Raw genomic sequence first — 25,226 nt, 5'->3', positions numbered from 1 at the left:
GGGGTCCTGCAGCCCTCTGGGGCCCCTGCACCACAGAGGCTGGCCTGGTAGAGGTTCGGGGTGGGAGTTCACCACAGCTGCTCAGCTCCTCGTGAGCACTGCGTTGTGTGTGGCAGCAACCGCCTGAGGACAGAGCTTCTTCTACGTCCGTCCACCCATCCATCCTCCCAGGTATGCGAGCAGGGCACACGGGGATGGCCGAGCCTCCACACTGGTGAGAGCTGCGGTGATGCCTAGGGGCGGGCCAGGTGTCGCCGGCTGGTGTGTTGGTGGGTAGGGCCACGTAGCACCCCGGGCCCCATGGGAGACATCAGGCCTGGGATGGGGGGGGTGCTGCTGCTGGCAGTGAGTCTCGGCCTGGGAGGGTCTCCAGAGGCCAGCTACTGGGGCGCGGCTGGGGCTGAGCAGCTCTCCCAGACCCGCAGGCCTGGTCCAGCATTCCCCTACACTGACGTGGGCCACCACGTGCACACGTGTGACCAGGCCACCCACCATGCCACGCCCAGGGCCTGCCACCCACCTGGGGCCCATGTGCCAGCAGCCCCACCCACAGGGCTGGCTCTCCTCCAGGGCGATGCTCTGGCCCTCCAGGGTCCTGACAGGTGCCCGCAGTGCGAGCTCCGGGCGGGTTGGAGGCCCTGGGCCGGCCATGCTGTGGCTGCCCGGACACATTACATCACAAAGTGCAGAGCCTTCCCAGGTCCACTTAGAGCTCATCCTTCCCGCACTCCTCACACCATTCCAGGCTGGCCCCAGAGCTGCTCCTGGCCGGCTGGCTGCCTGCTTCCGCAGGGCTCGCGGGGTGGCCGATGGGACAGGGCCCCCTCACGAGGGAAGGGAGCTTTGCGACACCCAGTGCTAGGCGACCTCATGTCTTTTGTCTTGGACATTGTCCTGTGCTGTTAAGCATGTCATCCCGTCTCCTGCTTCCCGGCCCGCCCTCCTTGGATGCTGGAGTGAGCACCTTCAGGTGGAAGTCGGGTCTGGGGCTGCCTCTGGGGTGCCTTTGGCTGCTGGAGCCCCACAGGGGATCCCAGAAACCGGGACTGACCTGAGGCTGCTCACACTCGATGCAAGGGCTGGGCATGGGCTACAATGGGACAATGGGCCTCACGTGTGGAAACTGAGGCCCAGAGTGGATGTGGTTTGGCCAGACCCTGAGTCTGCTGGGTAGCTTCGGCCGTGAGCTCCAGGGCAGGACGGGCACCACCTCTGCCTTCCTGCGCCTCCTCCGCTACAGCCAGCACAGGTAGGTGGCCACGGCTGGTCTTTGGGAACCCCTGCCAGGCAGTGCGGCCGCAGGGAGGCCTCCCCTCCAGGACGGGTCGCCAGGCCTCGGGTGCTGCCCTCCAGGAACCCGCTGGGGTCGCGCGGAGGCCCTGCACACTGTCACGGAGTCCTGGGAGCGGCAGACAGCTGGGCTCTGCTAGGGCTGCGGGGACCGCGGGGGACACCCGGCTACCCCGGGGACAGGTTGCCCCGATTCCAGGCCCAAAGGGGGTCCGATCCCACGTCCTCTTCCTCAAGCTTCCTGGGGAGCGGCAGGGCGCCCCCGCTCCGGGCGGGAAGCCGACACCCCGGCAACACCCTGGTCTTGGACCCACGCCGACCCGACTGGCCCCACGCCCTCCGGCCGCCAGCCTCCCGGCCTCTCCGCCCCCGCGCGTCTCCCGAAGCCCCCGCCCCCGCCAGGCCACGCCGCTCAGGTTTCGGCTCCTCCCGGCCCTGCGGCCCCGCCCCAACCACTCTGCTCCGCCCACCTCCCCGCCCACCACCCACGCCGGGCTCCCGTTGGCCCGGACCCGGGGTAGTCCCGCCCTCCCACCACCACCCTTTCAGCGCGCCCAGCGGCTCCTCCCTTCCAGGCCCCGCCCCTTTCCGGCCCCGCCCCCACCCAACCTTCCGGCAGTGGGCCCGCCCCCTCGGACCCGTGATCACGCCCCCGAGCCCCGCCCCGCCCCGCCCCTGCAGCCCACACCCGGGCGCTATAAGAGGGCGGTGGCCGCGGCACGCCCTGCGCCGAGCCGGGAGCGCGATGGTCGGCCGCCGAGGTGCGGCAAGATGCTGGATGGGTTCCTCTCGGCGCGCTGGCTGGCCGCGGCCCTCGGGCTGACGCTGCTGCTCGCCGCGCCGCGCCCTTCGGCCGCCTACTTCGGGTAGGTGCCGCGAGGGACGGGGGCCGGGGCGGGCGGGCCAGGTGCTCGGCGCGCTGCCGAGCGGTGTTTGGGCGTCCTCGCCGCATCGGGCCCCGCGGGGCGGCCTCCGCGCCCGATCCCGGGTCACCGCCCGCCGTAGGCCGCCGCGCTGCTGCCGAGAGGCTACAGCTTCCACCGCCCCCTCCGCTCCAGAAGTTACTTTAACAACAACAAAAATAGGTACAAAATCCAGACGTCCTGTGCGGAGCCCCAGGGGTCCTCCGAGCGGGAGCGGTTTGCTTTCCGCGCTGCTGCCCACGCCGCCAGCCGGCCGGACGGAGCGCAGGCGGGACCGGCGGGGGTGCCCGTCCCGGGGCCCCGCGTCCCTGCGTGGCCTCGGCCGCGTCTCGGCCCGTGCCTCCTCCCCTCTCCCCGCCTCCGGGCTGAGGTCCCCGAACCCAGCCACCCTTCTGGGCGCGGGGTCCAGGGTGGCACCGCCCGGCGCCCCGCTGTCCCCTCCCTCCCCGGCCCAAGGTCCGCCCGCCTTCGGCGCCCAGCCGCCGCCCTTCGCTGGTCACCTGTTCCTCCCTGGCCGGGCGCCGCGCGGAGGCCTGGCCGGCAGAGGGCCCCGTAGTTCCAGGAATCCGGCCTCGGCGGGGCAGGGAGAGGCCGCTGGGCCGAGCAGCCCTGCAGGTGTATCCTGTTCTCAAAGAAAATAAAATATTTTCATGGGAAACTTTCCCTTTGTGTTTTTCTTTCTCCTCCTTTCTTCTGTCCGTTCCTCTCTCTTGGGTTGCCTTCCAGGGTCAGCTTAGGGTCGCGGTCCCTGGGGTCCCCACCCAGGTTGGTGAGGGTCTGGGGCTGTCACCCCTGCCTCCCATGGGGTGGGCAGGAGGCCGAGGGTGGCCTCCTGGCTCCAGGTCCCTGTGAGTCACAGCTGCGGGGCAGCCAGCCGTGCCTTTCCGTCTCCCAGCCCCGACACACCCAGCGCTCGTCTGGGCCTCTGCTCCCCCGGGGTCCACTTCTGTCCTGTGGTCCCAAATTCAGCTGTCACGCGAGACTAAGGGGCTCTTCTGGGGAAGCCTCTGTGCTTGCAACTCAGAGGTCTAAACGAGTGCTTTGGCGCCCTGGCAGGGCTGAACCCTGGGCGCTGGCTCTGAAGGTGCAGAGAGCCTGGCTTGTGGCTCTGGGTCAGCCCCTCTGCCCACCTCTTTGGCCCCAAAGGACCTCTGCGGGCAGCTTCCCTGGGGGCACCCATCTGTGCTGGGGACTTGAAACGGAGGTAGCGAGGACTTGGATGGACCAAGCCTGGGTGCCTCCCAGAGCCAGCTTCCAGGAGGGGCAGGCTTGGCACCTTGGGCCCCCTGGAGTTGATTCCAGAAGGGTGGCCCGAGAAGGGAACAGGGGGCCGGGTTGTGCTGAGGGAGAAGATGGCCCCACACACTGAAGGGCCAGGCAGGACCCAAGCTGGTGGGGCCCTAGCAGGGCAGCTCCTGTGGGTACGGACTGTGCTGGGGCGGTAGAGAGGGAGGGAGAAGGAGCTGGAATCTGGGGCTCTCCTCTCCCTTCCCCCTCTCCCTCCACAGTTCTGCCTGGCACGGAGGCTCCCAGGCAGGAACGCGGCTCCAGTTACAGCCCAGGAACCCGGAGAGGAGAGGCTGGCCCCGGGGAGGGTCACGTGGCCCCCGGGAGCCCTCCCTGCCCCTCACCGACTGCAACCCAACCCTGGCCCGCGCGGGCTGCCCTGCCCTTCTGGAGGCCTCTGGCCACCCCACGGTCGGACCCCTCCAGGCTGGCTGCCCGCCAAGGGGCAGGGGCCGCCTCTTCTCCTCCCCTGGCCAGCTCGGCATCCTGCCCACTTAGCAGGTGTCATTGCCATTGGGTTCTCTGGTGCCCAGCGAGGAAGGGCACAGGAAGGGGCCAGCCTGAGGTCTCGGGTTGGGGACACGGACCCAGGCCTTTCTCGGGAGGAGGCTGTGAGGGTGGCCTCAGACTTTGGCTCCCCTGCTGGGTCCCCCTCCGGGGTCCTCGGGAAGGGGCAGAACCGATGTCTGGGGTTGTCCCTGGTGGGGCCCGGGCACCTTGCAGCCCTTCCTCTGGAATGTTGTGCAGCCTGAGCCGCCCCCAGCAGAGGCCTGCAGGAGGCCGGGGGCTTCCAGCTCCTTTTCTTTAAAAGGCCTCGGAAGGCACCGTCGTAAACCCTGGGCCTGTGCTTTGGTTTTGGCGTGTGCATTCTCGTTGCTCAGGAAACATCTGCAGGCCGGTCTGGGAAGATTAGGGTGGACACCGAGGCCTGCTGTGGGGTCTGCAGGCTGCGGCCTGTGTGCAAAAGGCCCGTGTCCCCCAGTGTGGCCCGGAGCCCACCGCCGCCCTGACGTCAGTGCAGGCAGGGTGCTAGGGCACTTGGGACCCCAGCGACGGCTCCGGCCGGCCGAGCAGCATGAGGCCTGCAGAGCGCTTTTGTTACTGCTTGTAACTCAGGTCCTGGCCAAGTCCCCGGCTCAGTGGTTTTGATGTGTTCACGGGGCTGCACAGCCATCACCACTATCTCATTCCAGAATATTTTCCTCACCCCAGAAACCTCATCCCGGTTAAGCCCTCACTCCCTGCTCCAGGCCTTGGCAACCGCTAATCTGCTTCCTGTCTCCATGGATTTTCCTCCTTGGGATGGGTCGTGTAAACAGGATCCTGAGCTTCGTGGCCTTTTGTGTGTGACTGCTCTTGCTCAGCCTCCTGTTTTGGGGGCTCCCTGGTGCTGCAGCGAGAATCCGTGTTGCCCTCCTTTTTATGATGAACAGACAGCAGTTAAAGCCATGTAGCAGTAGGTGTCTGGGCTGCTGTTGCTGTCTGGTTATTTTGAATAACGTTGTGAACCTCCGTGGTCACTTTTCTCCGTGGGCAGATGTGAGTTTCTGGTTCTCACCGCGAGCGTCTCCGCCTGTCTGCCCTTGTGGGTGTGTGCTGTGAAGGGGTCTCCCTGGCCATGTGTGTGTTTTCTTTGGAGAACGGTCTGCTCAGTCCCTTCGCCTGCCTTTTTGTTGTTGAGTAGTGAGAGCTCTTTACGTGTCTCGCACCTCTCCCTGGGTGGCTCTCATCCCTAGACCCAGAGGAAGCTTCCTTGTGCCTGGATCCCAGCCCAGTGCTTGAGTGGGTGTGGGGCCACCCCTGTTTGTGAAAGCCTTGCATTGGGGCTGTTCTAGGGACCCAGAGAGGAGGCCACCGCCTGGGGCACGGAAGGTGCTGTTTCCTGCGTAGGTGCTGGCAGCAGATGGGAAAGGAATGGCCTCATCCTGGCCCCTGCATCTGCCTGGGTGCGCAGATCCTGGGGTGCAGCTGGGGACTCCCCGATCTGACAGCCTTGTGAACGGGGGCACCGGGTAGGCCCTGGGGGGACGAGACTGGGCAGAGTCCTGGCAGGAGGGTGGCTTGAAGGTGGGATCTGCTGGACTGCAGAGGACTGTTGGCTGGCAGAGGTCTGAGGTGGGGCAGTTGTGCAGAGCAGGCGGCTGCCAGGAGGTCAGGGCTGGGGCATAGTGGACGGTCAGGCCTGGGCCAGGAGGGGCTGTGGCGGGTCCACGTGCAGACCCCCAGCTCTGGATGCCCAGCGAGCACACGGGGCGGGGCGAGGGCCGGTCCCTGCAGTGGGGCTGTCCTGGACGGCTGGCGTAGGCCCAGGAGGCCCCTGGGAAGCTGCCCTGCACCGGACGCCCGGCAGTGGGCACTGGTCAAGCTCCAGGGGCTGAGAGGAGTGGCCGTGGGGTGGGCATGGTTCCATGTCTGATCGGGAGGAGCAGAGGGTGGTGTGGGCAGGCGTAGGCAGGTGCAGGAGCAGAGGGAGGGTGGTCCTGGCCCCTCACGTAGCCCTGCTGCCCCTGCATCTCTCTGCCCTGGGAGGGGGCTCTGTCCTGGGCCCCAGTGCAGGCCAGGACCAGACCCCTGGCCCAGCATCTGCAGGCTGCCCAAGCCCCGGAGCAGAGAGACGGGAGGAGTGCCGATGGCTGTGTGGTGGGATTTGAGGTGAGACAGAAGCAGGCCCCACCTGGCCCTACGCAGCTGTGTGAGCAGATGTCCTGCCCACAGCCGGTGGCCGTCTGGACAGGGGACAGCTGGCCTAATCTCACTCCTGTCCCCGCCATGCACCTGCCTCCTGCTGTGTGGCTCGGGTGCCCACTTGGGAGGACCCTGTGGGTGCCAGCCAGTGCCTGGGTGGCCTGAAGCGGGGCCCTGCCTGCCTGCTGCCTGCGCCCCGCTTCCTGCAGTTGGCCTTCATGGTTTCTCTCCTGGGAAGGGATGCCCTGGACCAGGGACTGGGGTGAGGAGTTCACAAGGTTGGCTCGGGCAGCCGGGCCCCTGGCTGTACGTGTCCCCAGGCCCCAGAGCCTGAGCACAGTGTGTCCCGCAGCACAACCCCCTTGTGCTGTGCTGGGTAGTGGGGCCTGCCCGTGCTCAGGGGCTGCAGCAGGCCCGGGATGGAGCATCTTTGCCTGGAAAGACAAAACCTGGCCTAGGTGCAGGTTGGGGGCAGCCCGGGTGTCCTGGCTGGAGCCATGCATGGCAGAGACTGGTGTAGGTGCCCGGTTGCCCGTGTGACCCTCACCTGCCCCAGGGCCTCCTGCCCGTTATGTCTCCCTGGGCAAGAGAGCCAGCGCACCACGGTCTCCCCTGAACTGCTTGCCCGGAGCTCGTATCAGCCTGAGGCTGTGAGGCCTCTGGCACCTTGTGGGTCCGGGTGCTTTCATCTCTAGTCAGGGCCGTGCCAGGCTGCACCTGCTAGATGTGGCCCAGTGGAGGCCTGACCTGCTCTGAGCTCGAGGGCCCCTTACTGCCTGGGGTCACCAGGGGAGGGGCGCGTGCAGGGTCCTGCAGGGGTGAACCCGAAGGTTGGCCCAGTGGCAGGTGCCGGGCCTGCAGCCTGGGTGGCATGGGGCGTCCCTGCTGTGTGACCCGGGGCCCAGCCCCTCCCAGCGGGTCCTTGCTGGCTCTGCGCCACTCCCCACAGGAGGAAACCCAGCTGCCCAGCTGGCGGCCTGGCACCATGGGCCTGGCCGCAGCTGGCAGTGGAAAAGGCCTGGTGCAAGCTGCGTTTGTTTTTCTTTGCGATACCTGAGGTTGCAGCAGCTAGAGGAAGTGCGTTGGAGGTCTGGCCACTGGTGAGGCTCCTGGGGCCTGAGGATGTCAGGGCCAGATGTGTCCTGGCGGGCGGAAGTGCCCAAGGGAGGGCTGGGCGCCTGGAGGAGGGGAGCCCCAGGGAGGAGGGCAGCATGAGTTGGTGCTGACCCTGCAGAGCCGTGCAGGGTCTGCAGGGGCTGGGGCGGAGGTTACTGGGCACGTGGCAGCTTCTCCCCAGGAGTAGAGGTGTGGGGACGCTCCCATGGGCCTGGGACGCTGGGCGATAGCTGGCTGGGGCTGGTGCTCCCTCCACCCAGGTGGCCCCATAACCGGTTAGGAGTCGCCTGCCCCACAGTCAGTGCCTCTTGCAGCACGGGTTGCTTGCCTCAGGACCCCTGTTACACCAGCTGGGCTTGGACACGGGGCTGAGCCGAGGGACTCAGGCCGTGGGGGATACAGAGTTCATTTCAGCCCTAGTTTCTCAGCTCTGGAATTGTTTTGATTCTGTTTCACATAGAAATTAAACAGTCTGGCAGGCTTTGTCCGTGGGGCGCTGTGGCTCTGGAGTAGCAGCCTGGACTCCCCTCTGCCCTACTCTGGGGACAGTGGGCGGGGACCCAGCTCCCTTTGTGTGTGCCCTGAGAGTGGAAGGGGCCTGTGGCTCTGGGGACTGGGCACCCTGGCTGCCTGCCAGCCAGGAAAGACCCTGTGTGAGCTCGAGGCTCGCTGGCTGCTGTGGGGTGCGGGTGTCCCTGGCTGGGCTCCATCCGGGCAGCCAGGCACAGTGGGCTTGCCTGTTGGTGGTCTTCCCAGCCTCCGCTCCATAGGCTCCCTGCACGGCCCGGCCAGGTGTCTGAGATCCTTGCTTCTCCGAGCAGGCTGTGTGTGGGGCACGGAGTCCTGGTGGCCTCCAGGACTTAGGGAGGTGCCCGCGTGACCTGCCATGTGCCACCTCACAGAGTCAGGGCAGAGCTATTCCCGTGCTATCACCATGGCAGCCCTGGCTTGTCATGCCAGAGCTGCTTCCGTCTTTCCTGCTGCCCTCACCTCTCCTGGCCTGACTGTGACTCAGGGATGGCGGCCGGTGTGGGGCGGCACTGCATGGGCTCCTCGAGGTCAGCACTGGCCGTGGGCCGGGTGGGGGACATGGCCAGGTGGGAGGTCAGTCCGACTCTGCTTTGTGCGGGGCATGGCCCTGGGCACGACTCAGCCCTGGCCACAGTGTCCTGCCTGTGTGTGGAGCTCATGACCCCCAGCAGGTCAGGTCACTCAGGCGACATGAGACTTGGGAGATATCTGCAAGCGCGGAGTTGGCACTCATGGGGCCACTTGGCCTGGGAGTCCCAGCTGGACACCAGCGCTGGACATGTGGGTGCACACGGGAGTGTGTGTGTGCCTGTGTGTGCCCCCTTGTGCATGTATGTTACAGGTCTGTTCACATGTGTGCATGTGCATGTATTTCAGTGTGAATGTGTATGAGCCTGTGTGTGTGTGCGTGTGTGGTATGAGTATGTGCATAGGTATACATACAAGCAGATATGTGTACATGGCTGTCTCTGTGTGTCTGTCCCCACTGGGACCCCCAGGTCCCCCGGGCAGGGCGCAGCTGCTTTGTCCTGGAGGTGGCTGCGCCTGCACGGCCTGCCTGGGTCTGGGCGCTCTGGGTCAGGCCTGTGGCGTGGAGATCCATGTGGGGCACACGTTAGCATCCTGGCCGCTGTGATGAGGAAGCAGGCGCCGGGTGCCCTGGAGCAGGGAGAAGGCACTGGGCTCACGGGGTGCCCTCCGGGCTGCTCCCGCCTCACCTCCCATGCCTGCTCATGTACTGTTCTTTCACCTTTTGGGGGCACTGGGGACTGAGCCAGGCCAGCGCTTTCCCGCAGAGCTACCCCTCAGCCCCCACTTTTTCCTTGCAAGGACGTGGCCACTTCGCCGGCTTTGACCCTGTCCAGGACGTCTCCCTTGAGATCCCCACCTCCGTTACACCTGCAAGGACCCTGTTTTTCTCCTGAGGTTCTGGGAGGACTCGTGTTTTATGGGGACACTGTTTGACCCACTACAGCATTTTCATGTCTGCTTCAGATTATTCCTGCCAGCAGTTTTGTAGATGCTGTGGCCAGCACATGGTCAGGGATAATAACCAGGCGCGAGTGGAAATGTGGCTGCTGGGATCCAACCGCAGAGACGTGCAGGAGACAGCGCCATGTGTGGAAAACAGCTCTTCTTGATGTGCTTAGAGAAGGCTGGCAACAACAGCCCTAAGAGAAACATTAAAGAGAAAAGAGGACAACAGATCAGCTGGAACATCTGCAAAGAATGAGAAACCACAGAAACTGACCCAGCAAGTTCGGAGACACCGCACAGGCCTGGGGAGAAGTGCCAGTAATAGACTGACTGAAGACCGGGGTAGAAGCTGCCGAAAGGAATTAGCAGACAAGTGTGGTGGGAAGAGACTGCAGTGCCGCGTGGAGAGGCAGACTGGCGGGCACAGACCGCACCTCGGTGACGGTGGCAGGGAGGTCCCCGCAGCCAGCCGAGGCCCAGGGGAAGGGGAAGGTTGGGGAGATTCGAAAAGCCAGTGCCTTGCCAGGTGGCGAATGCAAATAAACTTGCACGGACAGCACACATTAGAAGCACAGAACACCAGAGACAGAATCGGGGGAGCAGTCAGAGAGGGCGTCTGTGGGAGCCACGGGCTGATGCTGAGGTCACAGGGCTGGTGGCCGTGCCTGCCAAAGTGCCGACCAGGACACTGCGTCTGGTTGGGCCCCCGGGTGGGACCGGCATACCCCACAGCATGCACCCCAGGGAGGAGTTCACGGAGCGCAGTTGGGGGCCATGATGGCTCCCCTCAGACTGGGTCAGGTAACAGACTCATGTTACAGTGTTGGCAGCCCAGGGCAAAGAACCACTAACTGCAGTGAGAACATGGAGAAGTAACACCCACAACCCAAAAAACAAAAAAGACAGAGAGGTCAGGTGTGGTCAACAGAGTGAATGAAATAAGATAGCAAAGTGAGCCCCAGAGGGGCAGCACCACACGAAGGCTGAGTTGGGTGGAGATGCCGTGGCACTGTCACCAGAAGGCATCAGGGCAGGAGCACACAGGGTGTTGGCTGGGGACAGACACACGGAGGAGCGCTGGATGGTGACTCGGGTTCAGGGCTCCGGCTCTGCGTGGTGGCTGCGGCAGGGCCTGGGCTCTGTGCGACTCCCTGAGGCTGTGACCAGGCTCAGGTTAGGGGCAGCAGAAACGATGACAGCTCCTGGCTTAGAGGCGTGTTTTCCAGGGGGAGCGGGCTGAAGGCCTTGCACAAATCACCCCCAGAAGCCAGAAGAAGCAGTGCAAGCCACACACACTCAGCAGTGTCTGAGGAAGGGGTGTGCACGTGTGCACACACATACACACACATGCAGTGCCACTCACCTGAAAGTCAGTGTGCAGTGCAGACGACGGGGTGCACTGGAGCAAGGTCCAGGAAGCATCAAAGACGCATGCAGCAAAGGGAAGGCTCGCGCCTTAGTCCCCTCCCTGGGGTCCACACATGAGTGCTCACAGTGGCCAGGTGCAGACCTCTTAGGAGTGTAGACCCGCACGCCCACCTACTGGTGAAGGGCGAGTGAAATGTGGGCCGTCCCTACAGCAGGGAACACAGCCTTGCAAAGGAGGAGATTCTGACACGTGCTGTGGCACAGATGGACCAGAGGGTGTCGTGCTCAGGAAGTGAACCGATCACAAGAGGACAGCTACTCACATCTTCCAGAGCAGGGGACCCTGGCAGGACAGGAGGCAGGTCAGTGGCACTGGCCTTGGTGGAGGGGCTGGGGCTGTCCCTAAAGGGTGTGTGTCTTCTTTTTGAGGTGATGAAATGGAACCAAATTGAGCCATGGTGATGGTCACACATATCTGTGCAGGCATGAAAGGTCTTTAAGTGGGTGAATTTTATGGTATGAGATTTATGTCTCCATAAAACTGCTATAAAAATAAAAGAGAACCTGGATTGGAGTGGAAATCACTCGACCAAGAAAAGCTCAGGGCCAGGTGGCTTCAGAGCAAGTTCTTCCAAACAGTGACAAAGACAATCCTCGTCCTCTGCTGGCTCTTCCAGGAAACTCACACAGGACACCGCTCAAGGCACAGACCCTCTGGGCAGACACAAGTGGGTCTGGGAGTGCCATCGGGAGTGCAGTGATGAAGTGGAACATCCTGACCACACCGTGCTTTTCCAAGTTCACCCAGCACACGGCGTCCATGGAAAGCAGTCTCCTTAGTGGACCAAGGAGTAGACCCACACCCCAGAGACGCATGGACGACACTGATGAGCAGCACTACCCACTTGTGGCCATGAGAGGCTCTCGGCAAACGAAGAACCCGAGGGAGCCCCCCAGCCTGCTCGGGGGTGCCCAGGTGCCAGCCAGGTCACGGAACAGTGCAGCTGTCCGCTGAAGTCCAGGAATAGTGCAAGGATGGCTGCTCTCCTCGCGTGGCCATCGGGGGATGCTGGCTGTGTGGCACACGCCATTTCCTCCCAGCAGTTCCAGTCTGGCTCCATGGGCACTCTTGCTCCCTTGTCTCCTGCCATCCCATGGGCTGTCCCCATCACCTGCTGGCAGGGACTGTGCTGGGGGTTTGAGGGGGAAGGGGCTCAGCTCCCTTTCACTGTCAGCAGGCAGAGGCTGGGCTGCATGGCCACTCGAGATCAGGGAGGCTGAGCTTGGAGGACAGTGGCCGACGCTGGAGCGCTGTGCTGATGGCTCTCCTTCCACAGGAAGCATGGAGCAGGTTGTAGAGGGAGGGGACTCGGGTACACTGTTGATGAGGCAAGTGAGTTCCGCCATCTTGGAAAACAGGCTGGAGGTTCCTTGAAGAGTTCAAAGTAAGTCTGTGGTGTGACCTGGCACCCCACTCCTGGGTGTTTACCCAGAGGAAATGAAATCAGTGTGCACAAGAGACATCCGTACCCTTGAGTTCACTGCAGCTCTGTTCTCAGAAGCCAAGGAGTGGCAGCAACCTGAGTGTCCATCATTGGTGAGGGTGGTAAGACAGTGTGGGCATACACAGGGAACCCTAAGCAGCCTTCAAACGAAGGGCACCCCATTGCTTGAACAGTACAGAAGCCACAGGGGGCCCTTGTGCCAACTGAGATAAGCCAGGCACCAGACAGACTGACACCCACGGTCCCATTTCTGTGTGGATCTCAACCAGTCAAGCTCAGAAGCAGAGCAGCAGGGTGGTTCCTGGGCGCAGGAAGGACGGTGGGGAGATGCTGGCAGGGATCACACATTTCATTTAGACAGCAGGAGAGGTTTGGAGAAGTGTCACACAAACAGGTGGGGACGGCTATATTGATTAGCTCGATGTGATCATCCCGCAGCATGGACATATTTCAAGTCATCACCTTGTGCAGCCGTGTCTGTTGTAATTCGTGGATAGAGTTCTACAGACAGTTGCTATTTACCAACCCACACGTTTGCCCGTGGTGTGGTTGTTCCAGAACTTCTGAGCCCTTCAGAGATGGAGGCCAAGACCAGCAAGGCTGTGGTCCTGAGCCAGCACAGGCTCGGCTGTGGCTTTGTGTGTCAGAGACAGACAGGACTAAAGACTTGCGTGTGGGGACATTCTCGTCCCTGAGATCCAGGACCCATGGGGCTCGTGGGCAGGGAGGAGGGCTGGCGTCCACGCAACCCGCTGCCCACAGAAGTCCTGCGGGGCCTCAGGCGGGGGCCAGGGCAGTGCTGGGGAGCCAGGTACAGGCCAGCGCTGTGGCAGTGCCAGGCTGCCAGGGCTCTCTGATGTGTCCTGCCCAGCACTTGGCCCGGGACCGGCTCAGCAGGTAGCGTGGGCAGACAAGGGCTCTCGGAAGAGCCCTTTGATGTGGAAGGGGGGAAGGCTTGCTTTTCTTCTTTTTTTCAAAATGTATTTTATTAGTGCCTATTAAATTTATCTTTTATTTTTTGAAAAGTTTACTGAAAACTTTTATTGTAATCAAAACGTGACACAACGGGGTTGTAGTGAATTCAGCAAATCATTCTGCTGATATTTTAGAACTTATATCAGCTTTTGCCAGGCAATTAAAAACATTCAAATGTGAAAATTTCACAATAAACTCCACCTCAGCCAATTAATGGTGGTTAAAAATAATAGACCCTAGCAAAACCTCTCATGTTACATGGTCACAACTCACAATTCTGTACAAAAGCTCATGTTATAAGTCCCTGATGTAAAAATACAGTAATCAAGCAGCCATATTTTAAGTGCAGCACAGGATCCTCCACGAGTGCCTGTTAATTTTACCAAAGCCTGGTTTCAGTGTGGAGTTTCCGTGTGTGCATATATCTTGGTCACACCCATCCCATTATCCTCCTGGGTCCCTCTGGCCCCCTCCTGGTCCTTTCCTCTTGTCTAACAGTCTTCCTTCTACTTCCATGCTATCTTTTTTAGACTCCACATGTGAGGGAGAACATGGGATATGTGTCTTCCTGAGTCTGGCTTGTTTCCCTTAACATGATGCCCTCTGGTTCCTTCCATCTTCCTGCACATGGCAAAGTGTCGTTCCTCTTTATGGCTGAACAGTTCTCCATGAGTTATGCACCTCAGTCCCTCATTCTTCTGCTGCTGGCCTAGTTCTGGATCCTGGCCCCTGGGAAGGCACTGCATGAACAGGTCTGCAGGTGTCCCCACAGTGTGCTGACTTTAGCTCCCTTGTGTGCACCCTGAGGAGCGGCATAGCGGGGTCATACGGGAGTTCTCGTTCTAGCTTTTGCGGAACCTCCATCCCGATGTCCACAGCGGCTGTACTAATCCGCATTCCTACCGGCAAGGCGGGAAGGTTCCTTTCCCCCACGTCCTCACCAGCAGTTGTGGCTGTTGCTTTTTTGTTCTTGTTGGTTTCTGTGTTCTTGATGATGGCCACTCTGACTGGGGTGAGGTAGTCTCAGTGTCGTTTTGACCTGCATTTCCCTAGTGACTAAATATATTGGACTCACTGGCCGTTTCTACTTATTCTTTGAGAAATGTCTGTTCAGTTCACTTGCCCACTTATTGATTGGGCAGCTTTGATTTTCTGGTGTTAAGTTCCTTGAGTTTTTTAATATATTCTCAAAGCTAATTCTCTGTTGGAAGAGTAACTGGAAAAGCCTTTCCCCTGTTCTGTGGGCTCCTCTATGCTTGGTCAGACCCAGAAGTGGGTCCCCTGCTGTTCCACAGCCCTTCCTGCCGGGTAAGGTGGAACCTGCGGTGGCTGGGATCTCTGTCTCTGTTGGCGATGTTGGCGATGTTGAGCATTTTTCTTAGACCTGCTGGCCGTTTGTCTCTTCTGGAGAAGCGTCCATCTAGTCCTCTGCCTGTTTCTAACTTGGCTGTGTCTTGCTGTTGAGCTGAATTCCACGTGTGTTTTGGATCCTGCCCTGTTAGATCATGGTTTGCAGATGCCTGCTCCCTTTCTGTAGGTGGTCTCTTCTCTCTGCTAAGTGTTTCCCTTGCTGTGCTGAAGGATTTCGGCTCACTGCAATCCCATTTTCTATTTTTGCTTCTGTTGCCTGTCTTTTTGAGACCATGTCCAAAATATCATTACCAAGGCCAATGTTGCGGGGCTTCTAAAGCAAGACGGAAATACGAATGTGTAAGGAGGAGCTCAAGTGTGGACCGCAGTCGGGTTACTAAGCTGGGTGGATCAGGTGACAGCACAGAGTGAGGGAAAGACGCTGTCCCTGGGTGGGACCCCACCCTCTCGGTGGCCGGGCACTGCTTTGTCTCTCCGGCCCAGCTAGACGCCCTGGGGGCAGGGCAGCAGCTGCAAGAGCCGGGCAGCAGATGCCCCATGTGGGGTGGGCAGCTGTTCCTCTGGGTGGTGCCTGTGCCATGCCGTGCCAGGCTGCAAGGCCACAGCTCGGGGTGGCGGCCCTGCAGGCAGAGTGGGCGGCCCCAGGCGGGTGGCAGGGCCCAGGCAGACAGGCCAAGCGGCTGGTGCACGCTGCACGCCACATGTGTTCCGGATGGGCCATCTGTGTGGAGGGAGGCACGCAGCCTGCAGAAGAGCGTCGGCCTGCCCGCCCACCTGTTGTGGGCCCTGTCCTGTGGTGTGCGTGGCCCCAGACTCAGGCAGAGCTTGTCTGCGGCCGTCGGGGCCTGGCTGCGGGCCTGAACACTTGGGAGGTGGATGCATCCGCCCTTTGTCCATTCTCTTTATTCTTGTCTCTGTTTTTGTAAACTGAATCAAGAAGACGTAAACGTGATGCACTTCAGTGGGCTGCCATGAAATGTTTTCAGGCACGGCTGTTATGTGATGTTTGAACCTGCCACCTCCAGCAGTCAGCATTTCTCAGGCCTCTGTGGCGGAAACATTCCACGTGCTTTGCTGGCTTCTGCGGTCCCGAGGTGTGTCTGTCACCTGCTGTCACCCTGCTGTGCGGCAGCACCCCCGAACTGCTTGCTCAGGTCATTCTGTCCATTTCACTGGTTCCTGTGTTGGTTTATTTATGGGAAGCCACGTGTCTATGCACACACACACAGTGACTTTAACATTTTTCTTGATTCATTTGTCCGTGTCTGGCACCTGGAGTGAACCCAGGGCCATGTGTGCTCCGCATACTCTACTGGGCTGGTGTCAGTGTCTCTGTGCCTTTTTTTTCTGGCGACACAGACATTTAAAAAAATACTTCCAAATAATCATGTGAAATAGTCAAATATATTAATTTCTCAACATCTTGTGAGTTTAGAATTACAGAGAAAAAAGCATTCCCTATTCTAAGGTTATATGTAAGCCCCTCATCATTTTCAGTGCTTTCTTTAAATATTTAATTACTCATACAGGTACTTTTACCTGTGTATATAATCATGTCACAGAGCCTTTTTTCAGGTGAGAACCCTTTTTCTTCTTCCCCCCTGGATTTCCTCCCTTCCCACGCCATCTCCACCCAGGGCCCTGTCCAGGGGGGAGACCCAAGACACAGCCTTGTGCTGTAATCACGATGTTCTCAGAAAATGGTGGTCTTTGTTTACAAAAGCCAGCTTATGTCCCCACCCGTTTTGTGTCCTGCTGTTTAAGTCCCACCATGGGACTCTCAAAGCCGCAGCCCTGCACCTCTTCCTCTGCTTGGGCGAATGCCTCAGCTTCCTTCCCGCAGGGCTTCAGGGCAGGACTGCACTTGAGCTTGGTGTCCCGAGCTGCTGACGGGATGGTCCAGGCCACTGCCCAAGCCCAGAGGCCCCGCCAAGCCCCTCGCATCCCAAGTCCGCCACCCAGGCCAGTGTGCCATCTGCCTGAGCAACGTCATGCCAGGGCCACTGTAGCACAGCAGCACGTGGCATCGCCCCGAGACAAAGGGCAGCCTGCAGCAGGTGCAGCCGTCTACTGCATGTGAGGCTGTGATGGCCTCCCCGGCGCCCCGTCTCCTCGTGGCTCTGTCGACCCCTCAGGCTGGCCGTGGCCAGGGAAGTGCTTGTGAACTGCAGTCCCCTGCCACCTCTCCTGTGCACGTCCCTGTCCTCGCCCTGTTCTTCCCCGCTGTCTGTGTGTCCCCTCCCCTGCCCACCCCAGCTACTGTGCACAGCCCCGCCCCCCTGGGCACTCCACGGGAGCGCTGTGGGCAGTCCAGGCTGAGGCCTCTCTGGGGTGCTGGCTCGTGCTAGCCTCAGGGGTGCCTTCCTGTCTGGAATGAAGGGCTCCGCCGTGTGAGCTGGGTTTGAGTTGGGGTGCTTCCGACCGCCTGCTTCTGGCGGAGCTGTGCTGCCACCGTCCTGCTCCTTGTGCCCCCAGAGTAGCTGTCCTGGGGCTCCGATTCCTGAGGGCCCCGTATGGGTGCGCGCTGTCACCTCAGTCGCAGATGAGCCCGGCTGTCCAAGGTGGCCTCGGTCCCTGAGCCCTCCTTGCTCCAGTCCTCCCGCCGGCCCAGAGGCACCTGGTCCAGGGGCCCTCGGTCCCAGGGCAGAACCTCTGTAGGGTGGATGGCTCCCAGCCCTGTGTGGGGCTTGGTGAAGGAGGCCCCCTGAGGCGGAGACCCCAGATGTTCCCAGAGGAGCCAGGCATGTGGCCCTGCCCTGTGGCTGCGGGCCGTGCATGGGGCAGCTCTGAGGGCACCTCTCCCTCTCTGGGGCCAGGGTCTGGGCTCGCTGTGTTGTGCCCCTCTGGGGTGCGGGCCTGTGGGTGTACACACAGACCCCAAAGTCTGGGCTTCGGCTGAGGCACTGAGGCCGCTGGGGCCTAGACTCTGCGGTGCCTGGGCCTCACGCCGGCCTGAGGCGGGGTGCGGGGGTGTTTGCATGCTGCGGAGCTGGGCACAGAGGGTGCTCATGGGCATAGCCTGGTGTCTTGGCCTCCGTCGCAACCCGGCTGTGCTCTTGCGGGGGGGCAAGCCGCAGGGCAGGCCACATGTGGATGCCAGGGGCCTTGCTCCTGGCAGTGTGAGGGCTCGGGGCGTGCCCAGGGCCAGGCGCACCCCCTCGTGGCCAGCGCAGGTCCGGATGCTCCCGTCCCCCGCGGAGCACTCCATGCTGCTTTGTCGTCCCCAGGCTGACCGGCAGCGAGCCCCTGACCATCCTCCCGCTGACCCTGGAGCCTGAGGCGGTGGCCCAGGCCCACTACAAGGCCTGCGACCGGCTGAAGCTGGAGCGCAAGCAGCGGCGAATGTGCCGCCGGGACCCGGGCGTGGCCGGGACGCTGGTGGAGGCCGTGAGCATGAGCGCGCTCGAGTGCCAGTACCAGTTCCGCTTTGAGCGCTGGAACTGCACGCTGGAGGGTCGCTACCGCGCCAGCCTGCTCAAGCGAGGTGAGTAGGGCCGCGGCGGGCGTGGGCCTCCGTGGCCTCGCTTAGGGCTGGGGCCCTTTCGGGGTTCTCACCCAGCCCTGCTGAAGGCAGGGAACGCCGGGGTTGGAGACGACCCTGGGGCGTGCGCACCCGGCTGGGCCGCACCCGCCTGGCCAGGGGGGACCCAGTGCCCACCCGGACGCGGACGCGTGCACCCGGGGTCGTCCCAGGTGCACCCCGCTGACCCCTGCTGGCCCCGGCCCAGGCTTCAAGGAGACCGCCTTCCTCTACGCCATCTCCTCGGCCGGCCTGACGCACGCGCTGGCCAAGGCCTGCAGCGCCGGGCGCATGGAGCGCTGCACTTGCGACGAGGCGCCCGACCTGGAGAACCGCGAGGCCTGGCAGTGGGGCGGCTGCGGGGACAACCTCAAGTACAGCAGCAAGTTCGTGAAGGAGTTCCTGGGCCGGCGCTCCAGCAAGGACCTGCGGGCCCGCGTGGACTTCCACAACAACCTCGTGGGTGTGAAGGCAAGCGGGCGGGAGCTCCGGGGAGTGGGCTTGGCCGGGAGGCCGGGAGGCCGGGAGGCCGGGAGGGTGGGGCTCTCCCCCCCCCCCCGCCCTGGGGTCGCAAGTTCCCGGAGGCCTGTTGTCTGCTGGACACAGGTGACCCTCATCATGGAGGTGTCCTCTGGGCCCTGGGAGAGGGAGAGCTACCTACAGGCTGAGGAACTGGCTGGGTCTGGGGGCTGTAGACAGGATCCCGGGGAAAGGTTGGGGGTGCAGAGCCCACTTGCCCACGGCGGGGACAGCCAGTTATCTGTCCCTGGTCCCTGCCTGTGGCCAGACTCTGCTCCAGGGGCCAGAGACCCAATTTAAAAGACGAGAAGAGGGATTTCTCGGGCCCCAGCAGGCCCTTCTCAGGGTGGGGCCGGCAGGCTGGCCTGGCCCAGCCTTGGGGAAACTAGCTTTTCCGGCTCCAGCGCTACACTGCTGGCAGGGAGCTCTAGATCCCCTAACTCCGAGAATCTGGACGGAGCCCAGGATCCCTGACTGCCAGTCCCTGGACACCCCAAGCCCCCAAGTGTGGGACCAAGGCTGGGCCTTGGGAGGGTTGGGCACCCGCTGTCCTGAGCCGGGGAGGGGCCAAGGTGCCTGGGGCCAGCCCTGCCCGGAGCTGCACCTTATTGAGAATCCCACGCTAATTAAAGTGCTGATCTCCCTTTCCAGCCAGCACCCCTGGTGTCCTGAGCTGGCCTGGCCAGCAGGGACCCCTCTAGGGCAGACCAGGCCCTTTGGCGAGGCTGCTCTGACCGCTCCCTCCCTGGTCACCCTTTTGTGAGCCCGTAATGACCAGTCAAAGTGAAAGCGGCCAGCAGCGCCGTTAGCTCCCTGGGTCCTGGGGCAACCACATTTAATTAAATTTGGCTTTCTTACTGTTAAGGGCAGGGCAGTGGGGAGGGCGGGCAGTTCCCAACCTCTGTCCAACAGCCCTCAGTGGCCTGCACGGGAGCACAGTGCCTGCTCAAGGCCTCGCTCCCCGCTAAGCTGACGGGGGACCCAGAGCCCACAGGAAGCTGGCTGTCCCACAGGCCCCGGACACGAGTGTGCAGCCTCGCCTTCTGCCACTGAGCGGGCTGCGGATGCAGCTGCTCCTCTGGGGTGTGCCTGGGTGCCCTCCTGGGGTACAAGTCTCAGGAGGAGGTGTCCACATCCACCCCACAGGCTGACCCACAGGTGCTACCTGCGTGGTCCCTGTGGCCAGGTGCAGACCCCTGGGTGTGGTCACAAGTGTCCTCGTCTGTCACCTGAGCAGCATCCGGGGACCTGGCCGGCCTGGCCGGTGCGGGCAGTGAGTGGGTGGTGCAGAGACAGAGATGCCACGGGGGGCGGGGCGGCCGCTGTGGGCTGGGGGGGGGGCTCCACTTGGGGCTGTGGTGACCCCTGCCGTCTGGGCCTGACTGCAGGTGATTAAGGCCGGAGTGGAGACGACCTGCAAGTGCCACGGCGTGTCAGGCTCCTGCACCGTGCGGACCTGCTGGCGGCAGCTGGCGCCCTTCCACGAGGTGGGCAAGCGTCTGAAGCACAAGTACGAGACAGCGCTCAGGGTGGGCAGCACCACCAACGAGGCCACCGGTGAGGCGGGCGCCATCTCCGCAGCCCGGGCCCGGGCCTCGGGGACCCGCAGTGACCCGCTGCCCCACACGCCAGAGCTGGTGCACCTGGACGACTCGCCCAGCTTCTGCCTGGCGGGCCGCTTCTCCCCAGGCACGGCCGGCCGCCGGTGCCACCGGGAGAAGAACTGCGAGAGCATCTGCTGCGGGCGGGGCCACAACACGCAGAGCCGGGTGGTGACCAGACCCTGCCAGTGCCAGGTGCGCTGGTGCTGCTATGTGGAGTGCCGGCAGTGCACCCAGCGTGAGGAGGTCTATACCTGCAAGGGCTGAGCCCTGGCCGCAACCTGTCCTGTTCTGTGGGGTGCAGGCACCCCACACAGAGTGAGTGGTCTACACCACCAGGGCTGAGCCCCCAGGCCCGGCCAGCCTTGCTCTGTGGGTGTAGGCATTGCACAGTGTGAGGGAGTCTGTACCGGGTGTAGACATTGCACACAGTGTAGGGCTCTACACCTGGAATGGCCAAGCCACTGCACATGGCAGCAGGCATCTGTACCTGCGAGGGCTTTGGCTCCAATGCCCACAGTGGCCGGGGACTGGTCCAGTGGCCCCTGCCTGGCTCCCCTCCACCCTGCATGTATCCCGGGCCACAGCTTCCTGCCCTGACACGAGAGCATTGTTGCAATGCTTTCTGAGTTGTCTCTGTCCCTGACACACCTGTCCTGGAGTGTGGCCCTCATCTGGTCTCTTGACTGGCCCCCCCTGCCTCCAGGCTCACTCGGAGGCTCGGGAGGCCAGCACACCTTTGTAACCACGCGGCTGCCCGTGGGAACAGCCTGGACCGGCACCTGGCACTGGCACCTGGCACTGGCCCCAGCACTGTGTTCAAAGAGTTAAACCACTAGGAGAGAGTGCCGGCCACCTGTGTCCAGACCTGCTGCCCAGGGGCCAGGCTTAGGGGGCTTTGCTGTCCCTCTCTGACATTGAGCACTTCTTTTGGAGTGAAATCAGTGACTTTTAAATTATTATCCTTATTTAACTAATGTAATAATTATCCCCCCACCCTCCGGCCTTGCTCCCCCGTGGCTCCCAGGGCCAGTCTGGGAGGCTCCTCCTTCCCTCCCCAGCACACCCTGTTTGGTTTGTCCTTGGAAACCACTATTCCAGATTATCTTGTTTTTAAATGAAGAGCTGCCTGGCCACAGCCCTCGGGGCCTCTGGCAGCAGCCACACGATGGCAGAGCCACCTGGTGGCCCCTGCTCTGCACCTTGGAGCAGGTGGCCCAGTGCCCAGGCAGGAGTGGCTGTGGGTAGGCGTGGTGGAGAGTCAGAGCCTCACTTGCTCTGTGTCACTGGGAGGCAGGCGGGCACAGGTGCAGTGTGCCTAGCTTTGGCCACAGGATGCTCTTCTTCTGGCAATGCTGTCTTTGCAGGGGAAGCAGCCGATGCCAAAGGGATTGGTTTGCGAGTGTGTGTGTGTGTGTGTGTGTGTGTGGTGTATGCACACGCGTGTGGTAGGCTGGCGTGGCAGCTGGGTTGCACCCTTCTCAGCACCACATGGTGCCTCTGTGGCCTGAGCTCTTCGGGTGGTGTTCCTGCAGGTGTGGCTGGGGTCTGGGCAGGCTGCAGTGGGTGCTGGGACTATTCAGTGAGGGGCGGCTTCCTCGGGGCCCCAGGGGTCCAGGAAGCTTCGGGGACTGTGTTTTAAAGAAAGCCTGTTTCTGGGGACACGGGTCTCTGGCAGTCCTGGAGAGTACATGTGGCAAGGTGAGCCCTGTGGTCGATGACAGCCTGGTCACGGCCCATCCCCAGACACAAGCGTGGTGGCCTGGGTCGTGGTACTGGGGAGGTCCGGCTGGGGTTAGGTGGGCCGCAGACAAGGGCCCCTGCCCCTGCCCCTGCCCCTGCCCCTGCTGTCTGTGGCTATAAGCCCACAGCAGACCTGCCAGGTGCTCCCGCAGCTTAGCTCAGCACCGGCAGGTGTGGCACAGTTGTCCCAAGTGAAGGGAAGGGTGTTTTTATCAAATACCACATTTGGCTCTATGTCCTCAATATTCAGAAAAATATTTTTTTAAACGAGGTGGACACTCGTGTCCGCTGGCTGTTTCTATGCAAGTGTGTGCTAGAATGTCTTGCTAACTGCAGCAGCAGGTCTTCGGTGGCAGGGTGGAGGGAAGGGAGGTCCCCTGCGCCTGGCCCATTGGACCCAGACCCAAGGCTCACTGTGGCTGGGCGGCCGGGCCACACGGGGCATCTTTGTGCTGAGTCTGCGCGAGCCTGTTGATTTCTCTACCTCATCTGTGTAGCAAGTAGGTGTGTACCTGAGTGACTGTGGAGAATGTATTTATTTAACAGCTTTGTATAACAGAACCGGAAACAATGGAAACACTAAATAAATGTATTTTAAATTATAGCGAAACTCAGCCCGGTGCCTTCCTGAGGATCCCAGGGGTCAGCACGGTAGATGGGTGGGGAGGTGGGTGGGGGACAAGGAGACCTGGGGTCGAGGGGATGTAGAGGAAGAGCACTGGGGAGGAGAAGGACCTGGTAAGAACATGGGGTGGAGCAGAGGTGCGGAGGAAGTGGAGCAGCTGGTGAGCAACAGAAGGACCCAGACGGCAGGAGAACAGGAGGAGGATGTGCAGAGGGAGATGAGGCGGAGGGGGGGGGGGGAGGCAGAGGTGCGGAGGAGAACGGGGGGGGGGAGGAAGAGGAAGGCCAGGAGGCCTTGGGGAGGCAGAAGAACACGTGGGAGCAGCAAGACATGGGGGAGATTGAGGGAACAGGAGGACTGAGCTTGTGAGAAGGAGCCAGGCAAGAAGGAGGAAACCCTGGAGGGAGGAGGCGAGAGGCGGAGGGAGACTGTAAGTGGGAGGCGGAGACGGTGGGAGGCGGAGACTAAGTGGGAGGCGGAGACTGAAAGTGGGAAGGGCACCTGGAGCAGGACGCGGGCCGGGGGAGGAGGTCGTGTTAGAGCCGGTTCTGAGCTGTGCACAAGGCTGGGGCAGGGCCTCCCCTGCCGGATGCCTCCCTGCAGGCTCTCGCTCCCTGCACTGGGTCCCTGTGTGGCCTGCAGCCCTGGCCTCAGGGTCCTCACTGCATGACTCCTGCTTTCAAGGTGTTGCCAGCTACTGCTGTGACCACACCGGCGGGGTTCCTGCCCCTGCCACCGTGCCCTGGGGCCCTGAGCCAGTCCTGCCCCGTGCCCAGGACCTGCCCACCGCAGATGTGGATTGTGCTGTCCAGGTCCAAGCCCCTGCAGACCCTAGCGTCGGACCCGACATGGGCACCGCAGCTGGGCAGGCACAGGCAGAGCCCTCCTCGCCTGGGGCCCGCGGCCAGGGCGCTCCCTGGGGCTTCTCCCCATCAGTGCTGGGCCAGCAGATCAGGCTGGGGTCCCAGGCCTGGGGTTGCGAGCACGAGTATGCCTGCCTGCGTGTGTCTGTCCGTGTTTCTGTGTGAGTGTCACACACAGGTGTGTGTCGTGTCCTGTGTCTGTGCCTTATGTGTATGCATGTGCGTGGCCATGACCACGTGTGGTCTCCTCGTGTCTGTGTGTGTGGTGTGTGTGGGTGGGAGCCCCGCCTCCTGCCCAGCCCTCTCTGGCCTGGGCTGCAAAGCCGGGTTGGGTGGAGACACCCCCCACCCCCCCACCCCACCCCCGTGCAGTGGGGCACTGCCCACCGGCTCCAGGCAGGGCAGGGAGGAGGCTCTGCCTGCAGCCATGCCGCAGGGGAGGGAGGAGCAGGATACACCTCACAGCTCAGCTGCCTCAGGGCTCCCTCCGGAGGTGGAAACACGGCCGGACACGGGACACAGGTGGCTCGTGAGCAGGGCCAGCGGGGGCCTGGTTCCCCTCCCAGGGCAGGCAGCGGACACTGCCGGGGGATGGGGCGCGCGCACAGGGAAGGAGGCCTGGCTGGGCACACCGGGCTGGAGTGGGGGCGAAGGGGCAGAGGAGGGGGCGGAGGGAGGAGAAGAGACAGCAGCCACCTGGGCTCCACGGCCTCACTGCGTCAGGGTCGCGGGCTGCACACGGCGGGGTCGGCAAGGATTCTGCTCGGGAGGAAGGAGCCGGCCTGGTCCTGGACTGCGCGCGAGATCAGGAGACCCCAGGCAAGTGGTCCTCTCGGCCGGGCCGGGAGCCGTGCGCCTGTCCCTCCGTCTGGCCTCACCCCGGACAGCCTCTGCCCTGCAGCTGCCTCCTGGATGCAGCTGGGTGCGTGCGGGGCTGTGCATGGCGTCCTCTGGCCTTGGGCCCCTCCTCGCCCGGGGACATCCACACCCTGCTCCCACGGGCGCCCCCACTGGTGCCCCTCCCACCACCCTCCTCCAGGCCTGCTGGTTCTCACCATGTCGCCTCCCTAGGGCCACGCGGCTCACGTGGCCCCCGGGGGTGCTCCAGGGAGAGCAGGCTGCATCCTGGCCCAGGAGCAGCGCCCTGGGAGCGGGTCAGATCAGGGTGAGGACAGGCCTGCGCCCTGGGTGGGCATGGCATTGCTCCTCCGCCCTGTCCCTCTGGGGCCTCAGTTTCCCCAGCCTGTGTGGAGTGGGCTGCTGGCCACAGTCTGGCTCGGTGGCCCCGACCTTGGTGGCACCTGGAGGAGGCCCGGTGGGGCTGCAGGGCTGGTCCTGGCCAGAGGCCTTCTGGTTGCCCTGGGGAGGGGGCAGAGCAGGGGGTGCAGCTGGTTGCCAGGGAAACTGGCACCAACAAACACTCCCCTCCCGGCCTGTGGGGGCCAGATGACCTCATCTGCCCACCCACGGCTCAGCTTAGCCGGCTGGAGGTGGGGGGTCCGCTGTTTGTGCTGGGCCCTGAGCCATGGAAACCAGTGCGGAAAGCAGCAGTGGGCTGGGGCTGGGTGGGTGACTCCTGCTGTGGTCCCGAGCAAGCTCGGCCAGGCCTCCCACCCACACAGGCCTCGGAGGAGGGGATGGCGGGGAGAGGAGATGGGGAGGGGCCCTGGAGCGCAGGAAGAAGGGCCGCGCGGGCAGGTGGGGCTGTGGCAGAGCTGCAGGGGTCAGCGCTGGGTGGGCGTCACCCAGACTGGAAGCCCAGCCCTGCAGACACAGCCACAGCCCTCAGGACAGGTAAGGCCACAGCAGCCACTCTGGGCCCTCTCCC

General features: G+C 62.6%; 1 protein-coding gene across 2 annotated transcripts; it reads left to right on the top strand.

Moving 5' to 3' along the window:
• Positions 1-1,961: 1,961 nt before the first annotated feature.
• On the top strand, positions 1,962-22,514 carry Wnt9a (Wnt family member 9A). 2 transcript variants are annotated; one of them, XM_004874713.4, is made up of 4 exons: positions 1,962-2,156; positions 17,755-18,011; positions 18,256-18,506; positions 19,955-22,514. In XM_004874713.4, the coding sequence occupies exons 1-4, from the start codon at positions 2,062-2,064 to the stop codon at positions 20,432-20,434; spliced, it is 1,083 nt and encodes a 360-aa protein (XP_004874770.1). In that variant the 5' UTR covers positions 1,962-2,061; the 3' UTR covers positions 20,435-22,514. The 2 variants fall into 2 exon arrangements, with proteins under 2 accessions (XP_004874770.1, XP_004874769.1); XM_004874712.4 differs by having other exon boundaries at positions 1,966-2,156; positions 18,256-18,518.
• Positions 22,515-25,226: the final 2,712 nt, after the last annotated feature.

The sequence above is a fragment of the Heterocephalus glaber genome, unplaced genomic scaffold (genome assembly GCF_053883595.1).
Source record: "Heterocephalus glaber isolate CG9 unplaced genomic scaffold, H.glaber_assembly_v1.0 deba00001272, whole genome shotgun sequence".
NCBI lineage: Eukaryota > Metazoa > Chordata > Mammalia > Rodentia > Bathyergidae > Heterocephalus > Heterocephalus glaber.
The sequence above is the reverse complement of the archived record's forward strand: the minus strand, read 5'-3'. Positions and strand labels throughout refer to the sequence as shown.